Source organism: Fistularia commersonii, chromosome 13 (assembly GCF_037954325.1).
Source record: "Fistularia commersonii isolate RoL2024-O1a breed Wild chromosome 13, RoL_Fcom_v1.0, whole genome shotgun sequence".
Taxonomy (NCBI): Eukaryota; Metazoa; Chordata; class Actinopteri; order Syngnathiformes; family Fistulariidae; genus Fistularia; species Fistularia commersonii.
The window spans coordinates 6,297,997-6,318,440 of record NC_141296.1 but is presented as its reverse complement, the minus strand read 5'-3'; the positions used below and the strand labels follow the sequence as shown (position 1 = coordinate 6,318,440).

The following is a 20,444-nucleotide window of genomic DNA, read 5'->3' as shown; positions in this document are numbered from 1 at the left end:
CTTGTGTATTGTGGGCCGTTGTCTGAGATCACAAGTTCAGGAATACCATGCCTTGCGAAGGATGCTTTGAGTTTGTGTATGACTGTTGTCGAAGTTGTGTTGTGCAGTTTGTCCAACTCAAAATATCTGCTGTAGTAGTCGACGGTAACAATGTAGTTGTCGTTGTTCCAGGTGAAAAGATCGGTAGCAACTGCTTGCCATGGCCTGTTGGGGATCGTGTGGCTGATCATGGGCTCCTTGGTGTTTGCTGGTCTGTGCTCCAAACACACTGGGCATTTCGCAACCATGTCTTCTATTTCGCAACCATGTCTTCTATGATATTTGTATAATCATCCCTGGCCAGAACACTATGTCACAAGCTCTTTGCTTGCACTTTTCTGTTCCCAAATGGCCTATATGAATTTTGGATAGCATTTCTGGGCGGAAATTCATCCCACTTCTGACACCATGTAATGTTTCTCGGTTCGAGAAATGTACCGTGTGTACAAGAACGATCAGTGGGACGTTAGAACAGGTGTTTGCTTTAATGGCAGAGCATATTCCAGAGTGAGAATAAGAAGAAGAAGAGAAGTATCGGTTGGATGATACCGCTTATATAGTATACGCATCGTCGATATTAAAGCATCAACATCATGGGATCAACAAAGGGATCAACATTAAGGCATCAACATCAAGGCATCAACATTAAGGCAGCAACATATTTCCATGGAATATTACAGTAATACTTTAATGAAAAAGAACACCTACTCTTCCTGCATCGCAACTCCAGTTTATGGAATTGTTTTATTGTCTGTTTTGGATTAATTGTTATTTCTGGGTTGCTTCCCAATACCCATAGGAGACCAGCTGATTGGCTATCGGGTCTCACGTGATTATCTGGAGCCGGCTGATGTTATGATGGACACTAGGCGGTGGTTTGGTGGATACAAGAGATTTTAGATCAACTGAACACGATCTGCCGCTAAACGCTCACATGTTTAGGTGAAAGACGTTGTCGCTAGAGGTCATCGAAGGTTCACTCCACCGTGAAGGCTTTTTTCCCGTTCTCATTAAAAAGCAAACGACATTTTGGACGATCGGTTAATACTTGCGTGTGTTCCGCCTAAGACTGGGAAGCTTTAATATCTCCAATAAAGACAAGATGTCTGTATAAATGTCACGACATATTCAATTTTTATATAATTAATGTCATGATTTGTTATTGTCATAAGAGGGTTTATTTGTCTCCCATTGGGATGCAGATATAAAATTAAGATTAAAAAAAAAAGACTACCCTGGAGATCGCGACAACAACAACTACAAAACAGCTCCGAGATGTGTGTCTCTGAAGGTTACAGTTTCGGGGGACAAGCGGAAGCGTTGCTTTGTCCGACTGTGTTATGAAGGCAGCGCTGAAAAGTCCGCCACGAGGACTTCTCCCGTGACGTCACCGATCTCGACCCCGCCCCGTTCCCAAAGGCTCGCGCGCTCTCGGCTTGTCATCCGCACGAGACGCGCGGCGTTTTTTTGTTTTTTGTTTTACTTCCCAGACTTCGAACAACTGTCTGTCAAAGACAGCCGTTTCTGTTGTTTCTCAGTGGAAGCGGACACAAACCAGAGTTATTTGTTTGTTTGTTTGTTTGACCCCGGTCAACGTGCGGTGTGAGCCCGGGACGCCTGGCGCCCTTTGTAACTGACTGGAGTGAATGGTGAGTAGCCGGAGTGACGGGCTAGCTTGTAGCATCACAGCTCGCGTCTCAGCCGCTGACAATGGTGTTTGTGACTGGCGTCAGATATCTGTTTACAAAGTCCATGTCAGCCGGCTTTATCGGGGATTCTCGTTCACGATAGGAATGATAAATGGTCGTTTGAATGACACCGAGCTAATACGCCTCTCTGGAGCAGTCACTTGTGTTTGAACCTCGTGATCTGACTTTGATGGAACCGCAGGCCAGGTGCCGTGACATCGGCTCGGTCCTTGCCTGCTGTCCAGCTTTTACCGCTCCCCTCTTTATCCCTTAAGTATGTTAAAGGTGGGAGAAGATTTGTTTTCGCCGATCTGTTATTTATCACAACAGATTTTAAATAAAAAAAGTGAACCGCCTCAGTGCACTGACCTGCATCCTTAATTTAAGGAGCTGAAAGCATAATTTTTCTCAGGTCAGACGTTAATCTCTGACAGCTAGTCTCTCAAAAGGGTGTGAGTATATGTTTACATTGAACACCTTGTTCTACCTTACAAGAAAAAATTGTCAGCATATTTGAAAATATTGGTCAGCTACCAACCATATTTATCCAAATGCAATAATAAATTGATTGACCTTTTGATCACACAGCATGCTTAAGCTGTTTTCAGTCACTCAGCAGGACAAACTAAAATTGTAATGCTAGGGCATTTATTTATAAAGTACTTAGACAAAGTGCTTCAAGCACAAAAAGACACAATGGAATAAAAAGCATCATTAATTTACTGTCTAGTCCACATATCCTGCAGTCAGGGATAAGGTGGGGTTAGAATGATTAATTATAAATGTTTCATTTATGTGATTAAACAATAGCCGCAGCCCCATTACAAATCAGATTCTTAAAAGATGTTAAGATATGTTTTGATGTTTGTTGTTTCCAGTAACATGAGATTAAGCTTAAAATTTAAATGTGCTTTGATGCAATCCTCATAATACTGCTTGACAGCTTTTGAATGAATACATTTTGAGATATGGTGTCTTTACGGACTCTACTGTCAGATCCTTGCAAGTTTATATTGAACTGTTCCTGGACTCAGAAACACATAAACAATAACACCTGGGAGTTTTGAAGAGGAAAAAAAGGTCTGAGCTCAGATATTGCGTTAGTAGCCTGGGGGTTGAATTGCATGTCAGAGGCGAGTTAAGATTAAATCTGGTTGTCAGTCTGAATCAGGCCTTTCTTCATTCCACGACTCACTTTTAACACTCCTTGTGCTCCATGTGTGCACACTGCTTTAATTTGTTCTTAAAATGCACTGTTTGTAAACCTAATTTTAAAATGTGTCATATGTTAATGTTAGCAACCAATATGTGAATATGTGACTTGGGTAAGACAACTTTCAGTGAGGTCATTTATATTCATCTTGAAGTCTATTTGGGAAAAGTTCAAGTGGTCTGTTTTGGAAAAACACTCTGTCACATCTGCCCAGCAGTGGCAACCAAGTGTCTCCCTTAGAGACCACAGCCATAACAACACATCTCATATTAAGTTATATTATAACCTATTCCAAACAGGATTTATGATCAAAGGAGTAGAGGATTTAAATAAAAATAGTCTGGATTTAAGTCACAACACACATGACTAACAGGACCTGTGGCTTGCTGTGACAGGCTTTTTTTTCCTTTTTGGTTTCCAATTGTGTTCATTGCTGGTTTCTTCACTATAGCGGCAGTGTCTCATGGTTCCAGGAATAGTTTGATTCTGGGTCTGTTATTCGGAAGGAAAGGTCATTTTGGACATTTGCTCATCACCCTGCATATTTGCAAATGAACAATGAGTCCAAAGTTAAAACTAATTTGAAATACATCTGCATTTTGTTTCTGATAGTAGGCTTGAGTAGTGAGACATGAGCTGGACTGAGGAGGACTGGACGGTGGGCTTATCCGGACGAGTCCTAAAAAAGGTGAAGGAGCTACAGATCCATCAGGAGCGCCTGTCCAGGGAGAACAAACAGAAGCAACTGCAACTTGACAACATCCATACCAGCCTTGAAAAACAAACTTCAAAGGTAAGAAGAAAAGGCATATTTGTTCTTATATGATGCTGTTAAAAAGAATTTTCGAGTCACACTACTAGTTAAAGCCTTCACTGGTAGTGACTTGATTATATCCCTAGTTTTCGCCGGAAAATTGAAGATATGACAAAAATAAATTTAGGCTTCTTGAAAAATTCTGAGATGATAATTTGTTTTGACATATTTTTTACCAACTAAAACAACTTCTTCTGTCTGCCCAGTATGAGGAGGTGCGTGTCGAACTCCAGTCTGTACACAGGGAGCTCCAGAATGCTCGGGAAGAGAACAAGGTGGCCATGACCAACAGTCAGCGTCTGACCCAGGAACTTCAGACCAAGCAGGCCCAAGTGTGCTCTTTGGAGGGCCAGTTAGATGCTGCTCGCACTCTCAGCAGCAAACTCACCCAGGAATTGAAAAGGTGAACACTGGTAAAACTGTAGTGATAAAAGACACCGTTATATTTCAACAGTATCCCAGTGATACTTGATCTTTCATTAAAATTTAATAGCGCAATATAAGTAAGCAACGAGCTGGGACCAGGCTAGCATAGATGATACATCATTAATGGAGAAGAATCACGCTCAGCTATTTGTGGCACTTCAGGGTCCATATGTCGTACCATCTGAAATACTGAGATACTGTGGAGTGTGTCTGGTAATACATAAAATGCTTTTCTTTTCTTTTGGCCAATCTTGAGAAGCAATTTTCCAAATGGGCTATGGAGACAAAGAGGATCACTGAGGATGGTTGATCTCATATCACACTCAGAATGATAAAAGTTATAGATCATTTGTGTCTGGGGGAAGCCAGGAGTGGAACAGTATTTAGGACTTTGTGTCCAAGTTGATACCAGAACTGCTCAGTGGAAAACATTTTAGTCAGCCAATTAAAATTGATTGTGCATATAGAGCTCAGCATCCTCGCCAATATGGAAACCAACCAGCGCCTCTGATTAATTACATGGTATCATTATGATCCTGTCAGAGAACAAATACTTAGGCTTAACAAAGAGAAGTTGCAACAGTGATCAAGACTGACCTTGGTGCAACTATGACAAAGCAATAACATTTTGACCTTGAGCTGTTGGGTCTAGATATCTGGCTTGTTTGCATCTCAGATGGACAAGATAAAAAGTTACTGTATTTGGTGACCTATTTGACACAAAGAAATTCCTGGATGACACAAAAGTTGAATTCCTAAATTCAATGAACTTTGATAGCTTAACCAGGAAGGGAGATGGAACACCCAGCTGGGTGGAGGCAGCAGACAATACTATTTATTTTTGCATGTGCCAAAATAAGTGGATGGAGTCTTAGAGTTGAATAAGATCACCTGGATCTTGGAGAACAACATGAACGAAGCATGGGAAAGGCAACATGGGCACAGTGTACTAATGTTTATGTATTTTTTTTCACTTGCGGCATTTTTTCATTATTTTAAAGATATTAATTGCTTCCTTGAAGTTCAGCTTGATAAACAATGCATGCATATTTCTGAGAAAAACGTCTGTGAAGGTTCTAATTAATCTATTTAGTAAATAGGAATTGAGGTTTAACCACAACTGTTCAGATTATCCTCTCCTGTCTCCTGTCCAAAATGTATTTTCAAGAGGGTTGATATATGCTTTTAATTTGCATATCTTTGTGACTAGTTTAGTGATTAATTGAAGCCAAAGATCTCAAAGACCTGTTTCAGTCATTCTGGGTTTAATCTAATCTGCAAGCTCTGGTTAGTGATGATAAAATTCACCCACCCACCCCATTCCCTGGCAAATTTTCTTTTTTTTGCCTTCTTTGACCTTGATTTCTTTCTTTGCAGGCTAGAGGCAGAGCTAGAGAAGCTACAGAACAGCAGCAGGTCAGCAGACACCTCTTTGTTCTCCACACCCTGCTGGAATGCAACCCCTCCATGGGAAAACAATGGTACAGTCCTGAAATTTTGACTCCTATGTTTATTCCCATAGATAGTTGACTTTGTTATTTGAATGCTTAGAGTGGAAAATTGTACCAGGGGAAAAAGCAAAATTCCAAATGCTAATGGGGTCGATGAACTCCCTGAGCCCCTATTTGTACCCGAACCTCCCATTTCTCTTCGGACTGCTGCATTTTCTCTTTGCTTTCATTCATTGATTTGGATTCTTCAATGCTCTTGTTCTTTGTGTATTGGTTTTTCTGTTACTCATCCAAATCTATGCTGTGTTTTTGTCTTTCAGGCAGCCTAAAAGAAGAGGGGTTAGGGCAGAAAGATGAGGGTCAGAACCGGGCACTTAGAGTAAGTACTTGCAAATTGATTATGTTTACAGAAAAATTGTTACTAAGACCAAGAGGTATATTAGCTAAATGAACATGCTCTCTGATCTTGTGATTTACCTCAGAGGTTTACTAAAGACAAGTTATTGTTCTCCCTCCTTCTCGTTATCAATGTCTTCTTACAAGTGAACCAATAATTTATGGCTCTGTTGAAACTTTTTGTTCACATATATACACTTCTTGAGTCTTGCAGGCTAAGATTTCCTTTTTTCTGTTTTTTATATTACAAGCTAGTACCAAGTTGACCACGGCTTTGTTTATTTTGAAGTACCAAAAAAGAAAGTTAATGTTTAATGATTATGAAGAAAATTTAGGTGTTCTTGTCCAAGTTTATAGCCCTTTCAGGCTCATGGCTCTTTTTTCCCCTAAAATTTTGTTCAATCTTTCTTTCCCATAACAGCGGCTCCAGTTCACGGATATGGCCACTCCGTCATTGCCACGACAAAATAAAGGCACACCCCAGAGCAACCCATACGACCAGTCAGACTCATTCTCTACTCCCTCAGCTGTGTTTCCATGGGAGAGGAATGATACAAGGCCAACAGCCAGGAGACTCTCTCCTTGTTCTCCACAGGCGCCCAGCTCTATTACCATCGGTCAAGGCCAGTCAGAGCAGGGCTCTTTTGAGAAGGAGTCGGACAGCAGGAAACAGACAGATAGTGAGTGGGGAAGTCTAAAGAGCACCTTTCAGACATTACCATGAGTGTTAACCCATTTGAATTGTAGTTGCCCACAAGCACACAAATTATTTCTTTATTGTAAAACTGATACCAGATCCAGGTTTAAAAAAAAATCATATTTGCTGTTGGTACTAATAGTAATAGATTGATATACTTTGTAACAGTCAATACTGTTGACTAAACTATTCTTATTAAGAGATCTGTTTCAGGCCATAGTAGCAAACCCTTGCTATTTGTAGTATTTGTATGGATTGATTGGTGTTGTTTCAGAGGACATAGATGACATAATGAGTGTACATTGATACTATTGCATTCTATATTTCTTTCTGTTGCACGTTTAGGAAGAATCCAGACAAATCTTATATTTTTGGAATACTGGTTGATTTGTCTCTTATTCTGCAAAACTCCTCAAACCCATTAATTCACTACTCAACTACTTCTATCCTAAGAAATGGCAAACATTTTTTGCCTTCTGTAATGACAGAAAAGTTGTCTCTCAGCCAGCTTTTTCGGTGTTGTTTCATCAGGTCCTATTTAAACAGGTGTAAATTCTGGGTTTGTACGTAAAATCAGATTTTAAAGGCATACTGTATAAGTTGCCATTCTTTTAGATAATTAAGATTCTAGTACAATATAGGAGGCTGTCACTCTCATGGTTGGAGATATCATGAGTTTGGAGTTGTATGACTGCAAAGATTAACTTCTGTTTTTTCTGATTTAATTTGGAAATGCTATTACCATAGTAGGTCACAGAAAAGGAAACCTTTATTTAATAGCACATTTAAACTGACAGTTAAGCTTCATTTTAAGTATAATCAAGGTCTTGCTGTTACACTGGTCTTTGACTAGATCTCAGTGATTTGTTTTTTTTTTTGTTTGTTTTTCTGTGATTTAACTAGCATGGAGGCAACAGTAAAATCACTGCATGACAGCTTTATAAATAGCTGTGTAACCTAGAATGATACTTACATAATAGAAATCACTGACTCAGAGGGAGATGCTTTTGCCTGCTTTCATGATGTATGGTGGCTCTGTGCTCACGCTGTAATTGTCCCCTCATTCTCCCAGCTCCACTGCGCGTGTATGTTTATTCAGACGAAGAGGACAGTTCGTTGAGAAACAATAAATGTTTTTTTAGTGGCTGGGCCACAGGGATCATGGGGAGGGCCAGTGCAGTCGTGGTTACTTTTGGTTTGTTTCTTCTTCCACGCTACAATAATGCAAACATCCTCTAGACTATAAAACTTTTTTTTTTTTCAACTATTTTGACATTTTTGGATATGCCAAGAAAAAATCTTTTGTAAGGGTAAAGTGCACTTAACAATTTTATGTCTTAAGGCCAGAAAAAGTCATTAAGATAAAATGCATTGATGTAATACAAAAAATGTTCTCTTCTCCTCTTCCAGGGTCTCTGTTAGAAATGCAGAGCCGTGTGACATCCCTGGAGGAGGAGCTGCGCACAAGGGCGGAGACACTGAAGTCTTCTCAGAATGATTTGGTGCAGAGCAAGAAGAAGCTGGCCTCCACGGAGCTAAGCCTCCAGAGAACACGCGATGAGCTTAGCCTGGCACACACACGAATGGCCCAGGAGAGTGAACGGGTATTCACACAATCCACTATGTTTGACTATGAGTTGCAATAGTAATACTTAATAGAAATAACCGTTCCCACTGGTTGAAGTGTCAGGGTTTATAAGGAAATTAAAAAAACTTTGATAATGCAGTCATACATCTTCTCCATTTACTTAATTTTTGAAAATAAAATAAGATTGAAAAAGTCCCCTAATTTTAGTTAAATGTATCTAAATCTTCCTTGAATGTAGAGCCATGAAACAATGCCACAAAAACATTGGAAATTCAAGCATACTCAGTGAAAATCTGATATAAGCACATGGAGTTCCCTAAATTCTTAAAATAATCATTTATTAAAAAAGGAAGTGAGACTGAAGTAGTTAATTGGTCCTCCAGATGTGAAATTGTCACAAGTTGTTTAGTAATGGCTCCTTTTGCCTGTTTGGGCTGTCAGGTAATCCAGATCTGTTTGTAACAAACTTTATGTGCTGCAAAGGAGAGAATGCAAGAGGCTTCCTATTGATGCTTAATTGTTTAAGAGTAATGGTGATTAGCTGTCGTATTTACCTACTGTTACAATGCTAAATAAAGAACCTCTTAATCAGCTTTGTGAGATTAAAACATGGTCAGTGAAGCAAAAATTACAGCTAGTGTTAGCATGTCACATAAAAGCAGGTCAAAGAATATGTTCTTAGGGGTTAGATATGTTTAACAGGACAACAAATCCATAAAGTTTACTTAGTAACTTACCACAAGAGGCATGACATTGTAATGCTCAAGTGCTCAAAAACAAATGTGAAAAAATAATACACAATTAAGATGTTTTTGTGCTGAAATGACAGACATCCGGAGCGGAACAGAGACTCAAGCAGCTACAAGAGGAGCTAAAATGTCAAAGACAGAATGCAGAAAGCAGCCGACTGCAGCACCAGCAGCGCACTAAAGAGCTGGAAAAGCAGCATCAAAGGGTGAGACTCTCAGACAGGTAGAGAATGAATTAGATAAGCCAGCCTCAGACAAACAGAGACAAATACATGGGCAAAGTTTGCTTGGGCTCAAATTATATCTACTGTACAAGTGAAATTGTTGGTCTAATTGTGTTTTGTGTGTGTCTATGTTTGTCCATGTAGGATGTGGCAGAGTTTCAGAAAGAAAAACAGTGTCTAGAAAAGCAACATCATCAAGAGGTAAATAAGCTCAACCAGGAACTCCAGCAGGCCAGGACACTCCACAATGCCCTGCAGGCCCAGGCTGACAAGGTGAATAGCCAAACATTGAACACATGTACAGTACACAAGATTCCAACTTTTGGGTTAGTGCTGCATTACCACTGGAAACTGAGGAACAAAAATGTGTTTTTGTTCATACTTTTTATCTAGTTGTTTCAGCCTTAACATGTGATCCTTCTGTTCAGCTGTTTCCTGCCTTTCTCTCTCTGTGCTTTCTCTTCTCTTTCTTTATCCTCTCCCTCTTTCCCAATTTCTCCCGAGACTTGAATTATTTATACCAAAGGTCAATAAACTTATTTCACTTCTTCTCCCACGCTTGCTTCTTTCCCTTGTCATTTTCTCTTGCTTTTTCACTCTTGTCCTCTCTCTCTTGCTTTCTCTGTGCCTCCCCGCCCCACTCCCACCCCACCCTCCCTCACATCTACTCTCTTCTCTGCTTAGTCCTTTTCCTCTCCTCGGTATCTCCCCAGTGGAAAGGTTGAGCAACAAAGGTAATGAAAGTGTGACAGTGCAGATTTTATTATTTTCCTGGAAGAGTGAGGAAAAGAAATGGTCAGCATTCTCTGTAAGAGCAGTGAAGGCATGTCTACTGGATGAGGGTGAATGGGATCTCTGTGAAATTGTGTTCGGAGCAAGTTGCATGAATGTTTTGAGACTTGGTTTTGTGTGTTCTTTTTTAATAACTCACACATGAAAGAATTTTGTGCCGTTCATAATTTTGATAAGCAGAACAGGAATGCTAATTGTTATCTGATGTTCATAGATGCACACAAAGAAAGTACTTTCTAGACTTCAGTATCGTGGTTCTAAACTCACTGAGAACATTACTAACAAAGAGCATACAGACTTTTAAATGTCCCACAAAGCCCCTACACCATGCTGGTTTATCAGCCTTGTAGATTTTATCTGTCTGTCTGATAAGGCCAGAAAAGGTTTATACACAATACAGGCAAAGTTTCTGTTGAGTCTAGTCTCATATGAAATCAGTGTGACATTCAACCTACTGATAGTACAAATGCCATATCACCCAAGTGACCGCTTAGCACTGTTCCTTATTGACTGACTATTGGCATAGGATATTTTTGTTTAACTTAAATTTGTACATAAATGTTACTTCGCTAACAAATCACCCATAAACCATTTGTGAATATTTATGAGTTTGTATCCTGGTATATTGTGAAACAAAAAAATATTATGTTCATTAGTTCCCTGTGAAAACGGCTAAAGCAAATTCTACATTTGGACAAACTTCTTGCGAATTCTGATTTAGATTATTTTGGGTGAATTGGTTTGAAAACACATTTTAAATGGTCGTCCACTTCTCATGCGCTAATGTGATGTTAATCACACATAATCAAAGCATGCACATGACACATATGACTCCTATGTGGGTTTCTCTGCCCAGGTAAATTAGTGTGAAGAATATGAAACAAAGTGGATTCAGAATAATAAACACTGATTATAATTTGCATTAAATCTTAAAGTAATATCTTAGGCAGGTTAATATCTTAGCCACTCGTTACATCAGTCCTTTTGATCCTCGAGCGATTGCCTTTTTTTGCAGTAAAGATTACTTGGCCTGAATCTAAGACAAAAGATGATCTAGAAATTTTATATGTGTGGACAGTCCTCACAATTTTTTTTCTCAGAGAACATTCTACTCCACTAATGCTTTGCTGTTGATCATGGCTTTGGTTTAACCTTCTCTGGACCACATTTATGCCTTTTTTTGGTTTTTACAAAACCAACAACCATAATCTTTATTGGATACATCACTGTAATTTATTACTGATGATCTATTGTAATGAAGTAATATTATCCTATTCACAGCTATTAATGCTCCTGTATTTGGTGGTACTGAGCCATATTTTTTTTTATATCAGCTGTCTCTGCAGAAGCAGGCATTGGATAGAGACTTGGATGGTTTGAAAGAAAAATTGACGTGGACAGAGGAACAGCTGCAAGAAAGCCAGAAAAAAGAGGCACTTACACAGGCCAAACTGACGGTAAAACACCCATGCATGCATGGATGCACACACATACAAAAACACATAACCATGCAATGAGCAGGTCTGAAGAGGCGAGATCCAAATACTTAAATTATTCATAAAGTCGGATAATGGATGTATGAAGAGCTGTCAATATTTAACCAGCATAAAAATGACCATATGGCCATCTTTGACCAAAGTATAGCTTCCCACTTGTCCAGCTGGTTTATTATCATAATTCATCCACGTGAAGAGATTTTCTTTAGGCTTTAATTGCAAATTTAATGTTGAAAAACAAAAAATATATCACTGATCCTTTTTATATCTTGTCTCATGAAACTGGACTAAAAATACTTATTTTGGTACATTTGACCTATTTACCACTGGCTGTCTTTCTCTGAGTTCTTTTTTATTTGTTTTGTTTTTTTCATGTTGAACAGTTTGCACCACATGCATGCACACATTTACCTGTGGACACCTACTTGTGTGTGTGTGTGTGTGTGTGTGTTTTAGTCACCCTGTATATATACCTCTGTGTTCATTGTTTGTTTTTTATATTAGGGGGTGATACATGAGGCAGAGGGTGTGGCAGTGAGTCTGGAACAAAGCAGAAAAAGAGAGCGATCTCTGGAGGAAGAGAGGAGGAGACTCTCTGAGGAGCAAGCAGATGCCCTGCGTCTCCTCAAAGAACTGCAGGGTGGGGACACATCTTTAAAATCTGAAACCATGCAGGGTGATATGAATTTTTGTAATACCTCAATTGATCTGAACCCATGACAGGGCAAAAGTCCAGAGACGGTGCAAATTCAATATATCAGGAAAAAATGGAAAAAAAAAGAACATGTTAATTCCTATTTGAAGCAGAACGTTCATCTCGATGCTGCCCCCTGCTGGTCAATGGTGCATAATCATTTTCTGATAAATCAGAAATTTTATTATCAACTATTAACTATAACAATGAAACATTCTAGTCCTATTTTAAATATTTGCAATATCTTTTTTTATATGTTAAATTAAACCGGATAAATATTGTGCAAAATTGTATTCCTTGTAAGATATCTTTTTTCGTGCTTAATATAAGACAGTGTAAAGGATATGAACTACACAGTCTAGATTGCACCAACTATATATATTTTGGAAAGTTATTATTCTGGGGAGGTTTTTTTACTCAAACTAATAGATTTTTTTATTCATGGAATTTGATTCTTCAAATGACCTTGAGTTCTGTCTCTTTACCTTTCAATTTTAGAGCAAAAAGCTGCCTTAGTTCCCCAAGGATCTGTTCAGAATTCTGCTTCTCAGAATTTTACCCCTCAACCCCCCCCCTCTTATTACTCTCGATCATCTACTTCAGCCAAGAGGTCTTTCAACACCCGATGTGACCAGACAAGACAAAGGGAAGGGGAGGCAGAGAAAGACGAGCGGGAAAGGACAGAGATCATATCATCCTACCCTAGTGACAGAGAGCCTGGTGAAGGCATAGACTGTGAACACATCACTGTCATCATCTCCCCTGAATGTGACACTGAGCACTTGCAAAGACCAGTAAAAAATCAAGAAGAAAGCAAGAGTAAAAATGATTCATTGGAGTCCGACAGCTCTGCTATACTTGTGCCTCCCACATGTTCTCAAGCAACCCTTGGGTCCTCTAAATTGTCTGCACCCACCAAAATGACTTCAGATGATGAAGATTGCTGTTCAGTGCTTTCTGAGAACTCACCTGTTCTAGTGCCAAAGCAGACTGTAACCTCTGACACCCTTCAGATGGAGAATGCCATTTTACGTTCTGAGCTACGTGATGCACGTGAAGAACTCCAGAAACGATTAGAGGACCTAGAAGCCCAGAGACGGTCCGAGGCAGAGGCTCGGACGCGGCTGAAGCAGCTGAGCCGAAAAAATGCCAGCCAGGCTGTGGAGAAAGAGGAGCAGGACAAGGATTTGAGGACACAGCTGGACAGAGAGAGGGCTGAGGTGGAGATGTTGAGAAAGGCCCTTGGCAATTTAGAAACTGAAGTTCGGAGAGAGAGAGGAAGGGTAGACCAAGAAGAAGAAGAAGATGGGACACAGAAAATCCTTGAAGACCGGGAAAGTGAAATGATCCAGCTCAATATCCAGTTGAAGAAGCAGCTCGCAGAAGTGAAGGTCCAGCTGGCGTTAGAATGTGAAGGGAGAGAGAGAAGAGAGGAAGAGTGGAATCAAATCGCAAAAACTGAGAATGGTGTAAGGACCGAGCTGAACTTGAAACTGGCTGAACTAACAGCTGAACTTGAGCAGCTGAAATGCAACAGAAATCAAGGGTCACTGGAGGAGAAAAAACTGTCGGCCAACAGACCACTGACATACCTGACTCTTTGCGATGATGAGCTCAACTGCAACTTCATTAACTTGGACGATAAACTCCTCCCATCACTTGAGCAGCACCTTTTCTGTCAGTCTACCAATCAGCGCAACACGCTTGTTTCCCAGGCGACAGCAGATCTAATCCAGGCAGAGGGCACGGGGATGGCAGGGGAACACTCGCATCTATTAGTTGAAGGGCAAACAGCACCAGTGGTCTCGGACCTGAAAGACACCCCTCCACAAAATTGTTTGCAGGGGTTTCATACCTCAAGCAAAACATGGCCAGTGTCTGACTTTCAATCGCGAGAGCACACTTCCTCCGAGCTCATGGAGGAAGTAGGACGACTGCAGAATGAAAATGCAAAGCAGACAGAACGTGCTAACCAGTACCAGATTAAATTGAAAGCACTTCAAAACCAGGTAAAAATAGATACTTCTGTAAATTAAGTCTGACGAGCTGTTGTAAAATGTTTATGAAAGATTCAAAACGTTTTTGGTTTTCTCAGTATCGCACTCCCAAATGTCACATTATCATCTCTTTGGAAATAACTACACGTATATATGCTTGCCATATATAAAATGGCATTAGTTCTATATTTTAAATTGATGAGAATTATCCTCTTGCACAATACATTTTGTAAGGCTTTGTTATGAATACTGACCTCCCTTTCTTTTGATTTTTATCTCTCTGGCAGGTGACAAGTCAGACCAAGCAGCTGACCATGGGTTTCGAGAAGCAGAGCCAGTACATCACAGAACTTCTAGCTGAACTACAAGAGAAGGAGAGAACTCTCCTCTGTCGTGGAGAGGAGCTGCAGCGCTGCAGGCAAGAGCTCGATGCACTCCGGGCTGAAAAAGAGGGACAGGAAAGGATAAGAAGTGAGAAGGTGATTGTCACAGAAGCAGGCTGTAAAGACAAAATTGAAGAAGGAAGTGGTCAACTGGAGACTGTGACATCAGATCCTGGAAAAGCAACACTCAGTACCAGTGATACAGACAATGCCATTGGATTAACGAAGAACAATAAATGTAATGTTGGCTCTGGTTTCATGACGGGAGAAGTTCCGTTTGGTCACTGGGGAGGAACGGCAGACACAGTTACAGGACTGCACAATCTTCAGCAAGAGAATCAGCTTCTGGAACAAGGACTTAAAGCTCTGATTGTTCCGGACGCAAGAAAATGCACAAAATGTTGCTCTCTGTCCTGCGCAAAGCAGCCGGGGACACACACTGAGCCAGGAGACTCCGCTGAGACACTGCAGTCGTCACTGCAGATTGCAAGGGGTGAAGATGAAGGAAAAGATTTGGAAAGGGAGGCTCAATGGACTGACGAAAGGCCAGAGACAGGATCTCGTCTTCGGATCGGATACCTGCAACAACAGGTCGGAATAGTTTAGTATCACAGCCAGTCTACAAAATGAAAGAAATTCTTATTGTTATTGTTATGATTTTTTAATCACCACCCCATGAATAAAACACTCATATGTCAGGAAACCAAACCGGCAGCGGAATGTTTATAAAGTAAGATAACATGACAGTTCACAGCAGTTAAACCAAATATAAAGATTGTGCTGCCAGCATGTATGAATGTTTGGGTATTAGGTGGTGCTTCAAGTTTTCCTGTGTATTACTCTGTCCAGCTGGTGCTGCTGAAGGAGCAACTGCAGGCCCTCTCTGAGAAGTCACAGCAGCAGGTGGAGGAGCTCGCTGTTTGGAGATTGGCCTCTCAGGCTCCCCCAACATTTGCGGTGGAAAACCCCATCCCCTGTCCGCAGAACATGCCGAGCAGCCAGAGTCAAGATCTGCTTTTGACCGCTCAGACCCACATTCACCGTGCCTCAGATCATCAGGAGCAAACTCCCCTTGTTCTCTCTCAATCCTCTGACCACGTGACCATCATCAGAGACGACAAGTTGTTCCTCTCTTGCTCATCCAGCAGACTTCATGGTCGAATGCTGTTCTCCAGGTAACATATTGAGACACCTGGGAGTATTTTGAATGTTTGTTTTAACTTCTCAACCTGTAGTGGTATATTTGAATAGATGTTATTATATATGCTATGCATATGATACAGTGCATATTAAGAGAACTACATTGGTATCACATAATTAATATGCTTTTTTTTTTTCTTTACTTCAACAAGACTGAAGCCAAACAGCCTCTCAGATGAGACTGACATTGACAAGGTGAGCTTTCTCATGCATTGGTTAAAAATATGTAGTGCTTTCATGATTAATAGAGGCTCTTCAATTTTGCTAGAATGTCTTAGGAGTGAGAACTTTTTTTTTTTATTTCAAAGGAAATTTCTGGGCAAGAAATGTTCCTCACTAAATTGTCCCACCTAATTTGCAAGGGTATTTGAATAGAACCTGTAAAAATGCATAAATTGTGGGCTTATTAATATTTTTTGCTGAAACTTGAGTTAATACTTGAATATATAAGTTTAAACAGTGGAATGAAGTAAAAAGCAGTTTCACTCATTGTAAAAAGCTTAAAGGAACCAGAAACCATAAATACAGTAAGTAGCTCTATCACCTTTTGCTGCTGCTCTTTACCTGCTTCTGGTTAACAGTTTGACAGTTGAGTGTACACTGAGGTCAATATTTGAATGAACTTCAGCCTATTTTATTGTTATTTTCTCAACTCAGAATCTCAAAAACGACAACCACGAGATCAACAATTTGCAGCTGCCAGAAACCTGTCTGACACAACTTAACGGGAGGAGTGACAGCAAACACATCCAGCTGTCTGGAAATAGCGGTCAACAGTACATCTCCCAAGATCTCTACAAAATGCCAGAGTGGCAAGTGAGAGCAAAACCAACTGAGCGGGACTCTAAGAATCCCAAATCTGAATTCGAATATGACATATCTAGAGCAACAAGTGAACAAAACATAATGGCCGATTGCTCGCTGAGGGAAGTCAGGCCAGAAATGAAAAGTGTCAGCAGTCAAACAGAGACATGCTGGTATCTTCGTGATACTCTGACAGCGGCTCAGTCCCACAGTAAACCCACACAGACAAAGGTGGAGGAAGATGAAGAATCAGACAACTCCCCCGCCATCTCTCCTGTCCTGCCGTTGGCAGGGAGAGAGACAGGAGACAAAGTGTTATTTTCCAGTTCTTTCCCCATCCCAGCTGACCCAGCACGCCTGGCAGAAAGAATACGACGTAACAGGACACAGCTGTCGGCTGCTTTCGATGACACCGAATATGAACCTTATGGTCTGCCTGAGGTTGTCATGAAAGGTACATTTCGATTTTTCTATAATGAATGACAAAATGCATTTGCAGACCAATAAAAAAAAAGTCATTCTTTGACCACCTCTAAGAACATGAACAGTTCATTTCAATCAAATATTTAAACATTTTAATCAAATTAAAACGTCTAAAAGTCAACTCATCAAAAGACACACCGACAGCCCACCACTGGCTAGCAACTACAAAATATAAATACCAGCTACCCACAATACACACACACACACACGCACTAGAATAATAGATTTTGTAATCCCAGATCAACAAACCTAATGGATCATTATTGCCATTTAGCTCTGTGTTCCTCCAATCGATTCTTTCTCCATTTCTCTGGTTTCTTTCTCTGGACACTGTTTGCTCTCCTCTAACCCTTTTATCCGCCTGTCTGTTCCTTTCCACCTGTCACGCAGGGTTTGCAGACATTCCCACCGGCCCTTCATGTCCCTACATAGTGAGGAGAGGTTTATTAGGGACTGCTGCCGTACCAGTTCCTCTCAAATACCCTGAACAGGAGGAGACCGATTAAGAAGCATCTTCAGGTACTTCCAAAGACCATCTCAGTGGTTTTGTTACAGAGAACTTGGAACGATTTGGACAATTGCTGGCACAACACCTGTTGGTCATCACAACGTTTGAAGATCATTTGAATTATTTACATGCCTGCCTTCAGTGCATTAGGGTGCCTTAATTAGAAGACGGGGCACATTTTTCTTATTGAATGCAAACATATATTTAAATCACCCAAACCCTTTCAGTATCTTTTGAAGTAGTTCCTTAAAAACATGTGCTGTAATTTTTTTTGTTTGCTTTTTTTTTTTTTTGTTTGTTTTTGGAATACCCTATAATTTATCTACAGAGCAGGTTTTGTTTCACTGATCAATACTCATTTAGAATGAAAAAACTTTCAAAATACTTTCAGATGCCACCGGTTTGAAGGTTCAAAGGTTCATTTTGGAGGGAAAGGCATCCATTGCGTTACCAAAAAAATAAAATAAAAATAGTCATTTGTCTAACCATAATACATGTTTTCACTAAGTGTTGGTTTTTGTCAAAAGTCTCTTAGTCCAGATAAGTTGGCAGCACTTTCAAACACGAGAGATGTAGACCTCCATGGTGAGTTACATCTTTAACTCCTGGCCTGACAGGGGTTCCTCTGAACCAGAGCTGTTCCTTCAGCTACAGATGAATGGCTATTCTCAATAGAATGGCTGCTCTTTCCGTAAATGACAGAGCCGCTGATCAATGAGCTGAAACTCTGATTGATGAATGCAGATCCACATATGTGGATATTAAATGAATTGAAATATCAATTTTTTTTGTAGCATTTGAAATGAAATATGAGGAAATATCCATATACTCCTTGCTGCCTCCCAGCTATTTTTGAGTAAACAATCGTTTCATGTTGTGCAGAACTAACATTATCTCCTTTTATGACCTGTTAGTATCAATTTAGGACTTTTTTCTGTTTGTTTTTTTTTTCAAGATGCCAACAAGACATGCTTCCCTTCAGCCTTTTATCAACGGGTGTTATTATGATGGTTATAATGGTTTTCATGAAAGCTGCTAACAATAAAGAGTCCAGCGACACATGTCCATATAAGTAAAAAACATACCTAACATTATGTCTTGAACAGAAGCTTGTTTTACCTTTTATTTGCTTTTGTTTACTCACTATCAAGATTAAAGTGCTGTTGCATTTGCATGTTTTTGCACAAAGGTTCAACCGCTGAGGCCTAAATGGAGACACGACGATGGACAAAAGCAGCTCAAGTCATCAGCGGCCTGAAGGAAGCAGAGACCAGCACAGGCGCAGCTTCTGTTAGCACCGGAATCCTATAAGTCTTGGGTCTGAGTGTTTGCAGGTGACGTGTCCCGAACACCACCGGCTGAACAAGAAGCTCCTGTAGATCCAAAATGTTTGGTAACGGTCTGTTCTGTTCTCCTAGCTGTGCTGAGACCTTACATCAACATGTAGTTTCTTTACACCCACCTGTGTTTTTCGTAGCGCTGATGGTGATTGAGCTGTTTGTTGATGTTTCTTGAATTTAGGAACGGTTTTTTAAAAGAGGCTTTTCAGTTTTTAGTTACTTAATTTAAACTTGGGGCTCTGGCCTCAGCCTAATGAATGAATGAATGAATTTGTGCCTCCTTGATCCTTTTTTTATAAATTCCTGGCTCAGTCATATTAGACTTGATTTCCAAAAGGGTAAAGCCAACAAGACCTGTGGTAAAAATGGGATTTTTTTTTTTGTTTTTCAACCTGTCCTCATTTCGATGTGGCATATTTATGGACACTTTAACATGTTTTATTGGCTGGCAAAGATTTGATGAAAATGTAGCGAATGCACGTGAGGTTAGCTTTACACTTAAGCACGTGTGTCCTCAACTGGATGCTACTGTGTGTGAGAGAGCGAGAGCAAGAGCGAGGGAGAAATGAAGGGAGTCCATGTCTGTGACTCAATCTAACCTGCCTTGGTTTCCGCTCCATGTATGGTGAAGCACACTGAACTCCCTCCATCTGCCTCTGCCACGTTGCTTTTACCCCTTACATTAATGAGTGCTCATTAATCATCTCTATTGATTTTGCCAAAATCGAAGTATGTTATGTTACATGTCAAATAGATGAGCTTCTCTTTTATTTATAGATTGTTTTAATTTATTGATTCACATTACTATTTTTGATACAATTTTCCCTGCGCATCTGTTGCCATACCACAGAACACATTTGGACTTAATGTATAGTTTAAAGGTTGCCTCCGTAAAAGAGGGTTCATGTTTTTCTTGCCTTCCAAAGTCCGAGAGTTTTCTTCAGTCTTTCTGAGTCTCACTCGTGTTATTCAAGGCTTAACATACAGTTCAGTTTGAAGTGATGACAAATTTGATGATCTGATGTTTATGTAATACGTAGAGGGAAGAGTGGCTCATTGTCTATGTCTGAACAAAGTGAACCATTACTGCACTGACTCAATGCCATAGCTATTAATTTGACAAGTTCACACACACACACACACACACACACAGCTGCTCTCATATCTCTGGGATCTGTTGTCCTGTAGCAGTGGACCAAGTTGTCAGACTGAACTAGGAATCTCAGCAGTGAGTGTGTATGTCGTCTCCTTCGGTGTGTGAACGTTGCTGTTCACAATAAGAATAAAAGGTTTGCCCTCAATCTCAATATATTTAATAAGTGACTGTCTTGTCTTTTACTTTCTTTTTCATGTTGAAAAATAAGATCTTTGTTCTTTTTGGGGATTTTTATTTGCTCATTTTTTCTGCTTGCAAACAATTAAGTATTAATGACTGCCACGCTCTAATGACGAGAACTGTCAA

General features: G+C 40.1%; 1 protein-coding gene across 2 annotated transcripts; it reads left to right on the top strand.

The window, feature by feature from the left end:
• The first annotated feature begins 1,360 nt into the window (after positions 1–1,360).
• LOC147227745 (uncharacterized) lies at positions 1,361–20,298 on the top strand. 2 transcript variants are annotated; one of them, XM_086158610.1, is made up of 18 exons: positions 1,361–1,688; positions 3,556–3,733; positions 3,961–4,157; positions 5,558–5,661; positions 5,952–6,010; positions 6,449–6,707; positions 8,135–8,328; positions 9,142–9,267; positions 9,430–9,558; positions 11,412–11,534; positions 12,078–12,213; positions 12,766–14,276; positions 14,552–15,238; positions 15,497–15,822; positions 16,000–16,042; positions 16,505–17,105; positions 17,525–17,653; positions 18,832–20,298. In XM_086158610.1, the coding sequence occupies exons 2-17, from the start codon at positions 3,572–3,574 to the stop codon at positions 17,638–17,640; spliced, it is 4,773 nt and encodes a 1,590-aa protein (XP_086014736.1). In that variant the 5' UTR covers positions 1,361–1,688; positions 3,556–3,571; the 3' UTR covers positions 17,641–17,653; positions 18,832–20,298. The 2 variants fall into 2 exon arrangements, with proteins under 2 accessions (XP_086014736.1, XP_086014735.1); XM_086158609.1 differs by having other exon boundaries at positions 3,553–3,733.
• The last annotated feature ends 146 nt before the right edge of the window (positions 20,299–20,444 follow it).

Bases quoted from the DNA above. Each gene is read 5' to 3' on its own strand.
- LOC147227745 (XM_086158610.1), top strand. From the start codon at position 3,572: ATGAGCTGGACTGAGGAGGACTGGACGGTGGGCTTATCCGGACGAGTC. The intron at 6,011-6,448 runs GTAAGTACTTGC...TTCCCATAACAG, and splicing joins GTCAGAACCGGGCACTTAGA to CGGCTCCAGTTCACGGATAT. The intron at 9,559-11,411 runs GTGAATAGCCAA...TTTTTATATCAG, and splicing joins TGCAGGCCCAGGCTGACAAG to CTGTCTCTGCAGAAGCAGGC.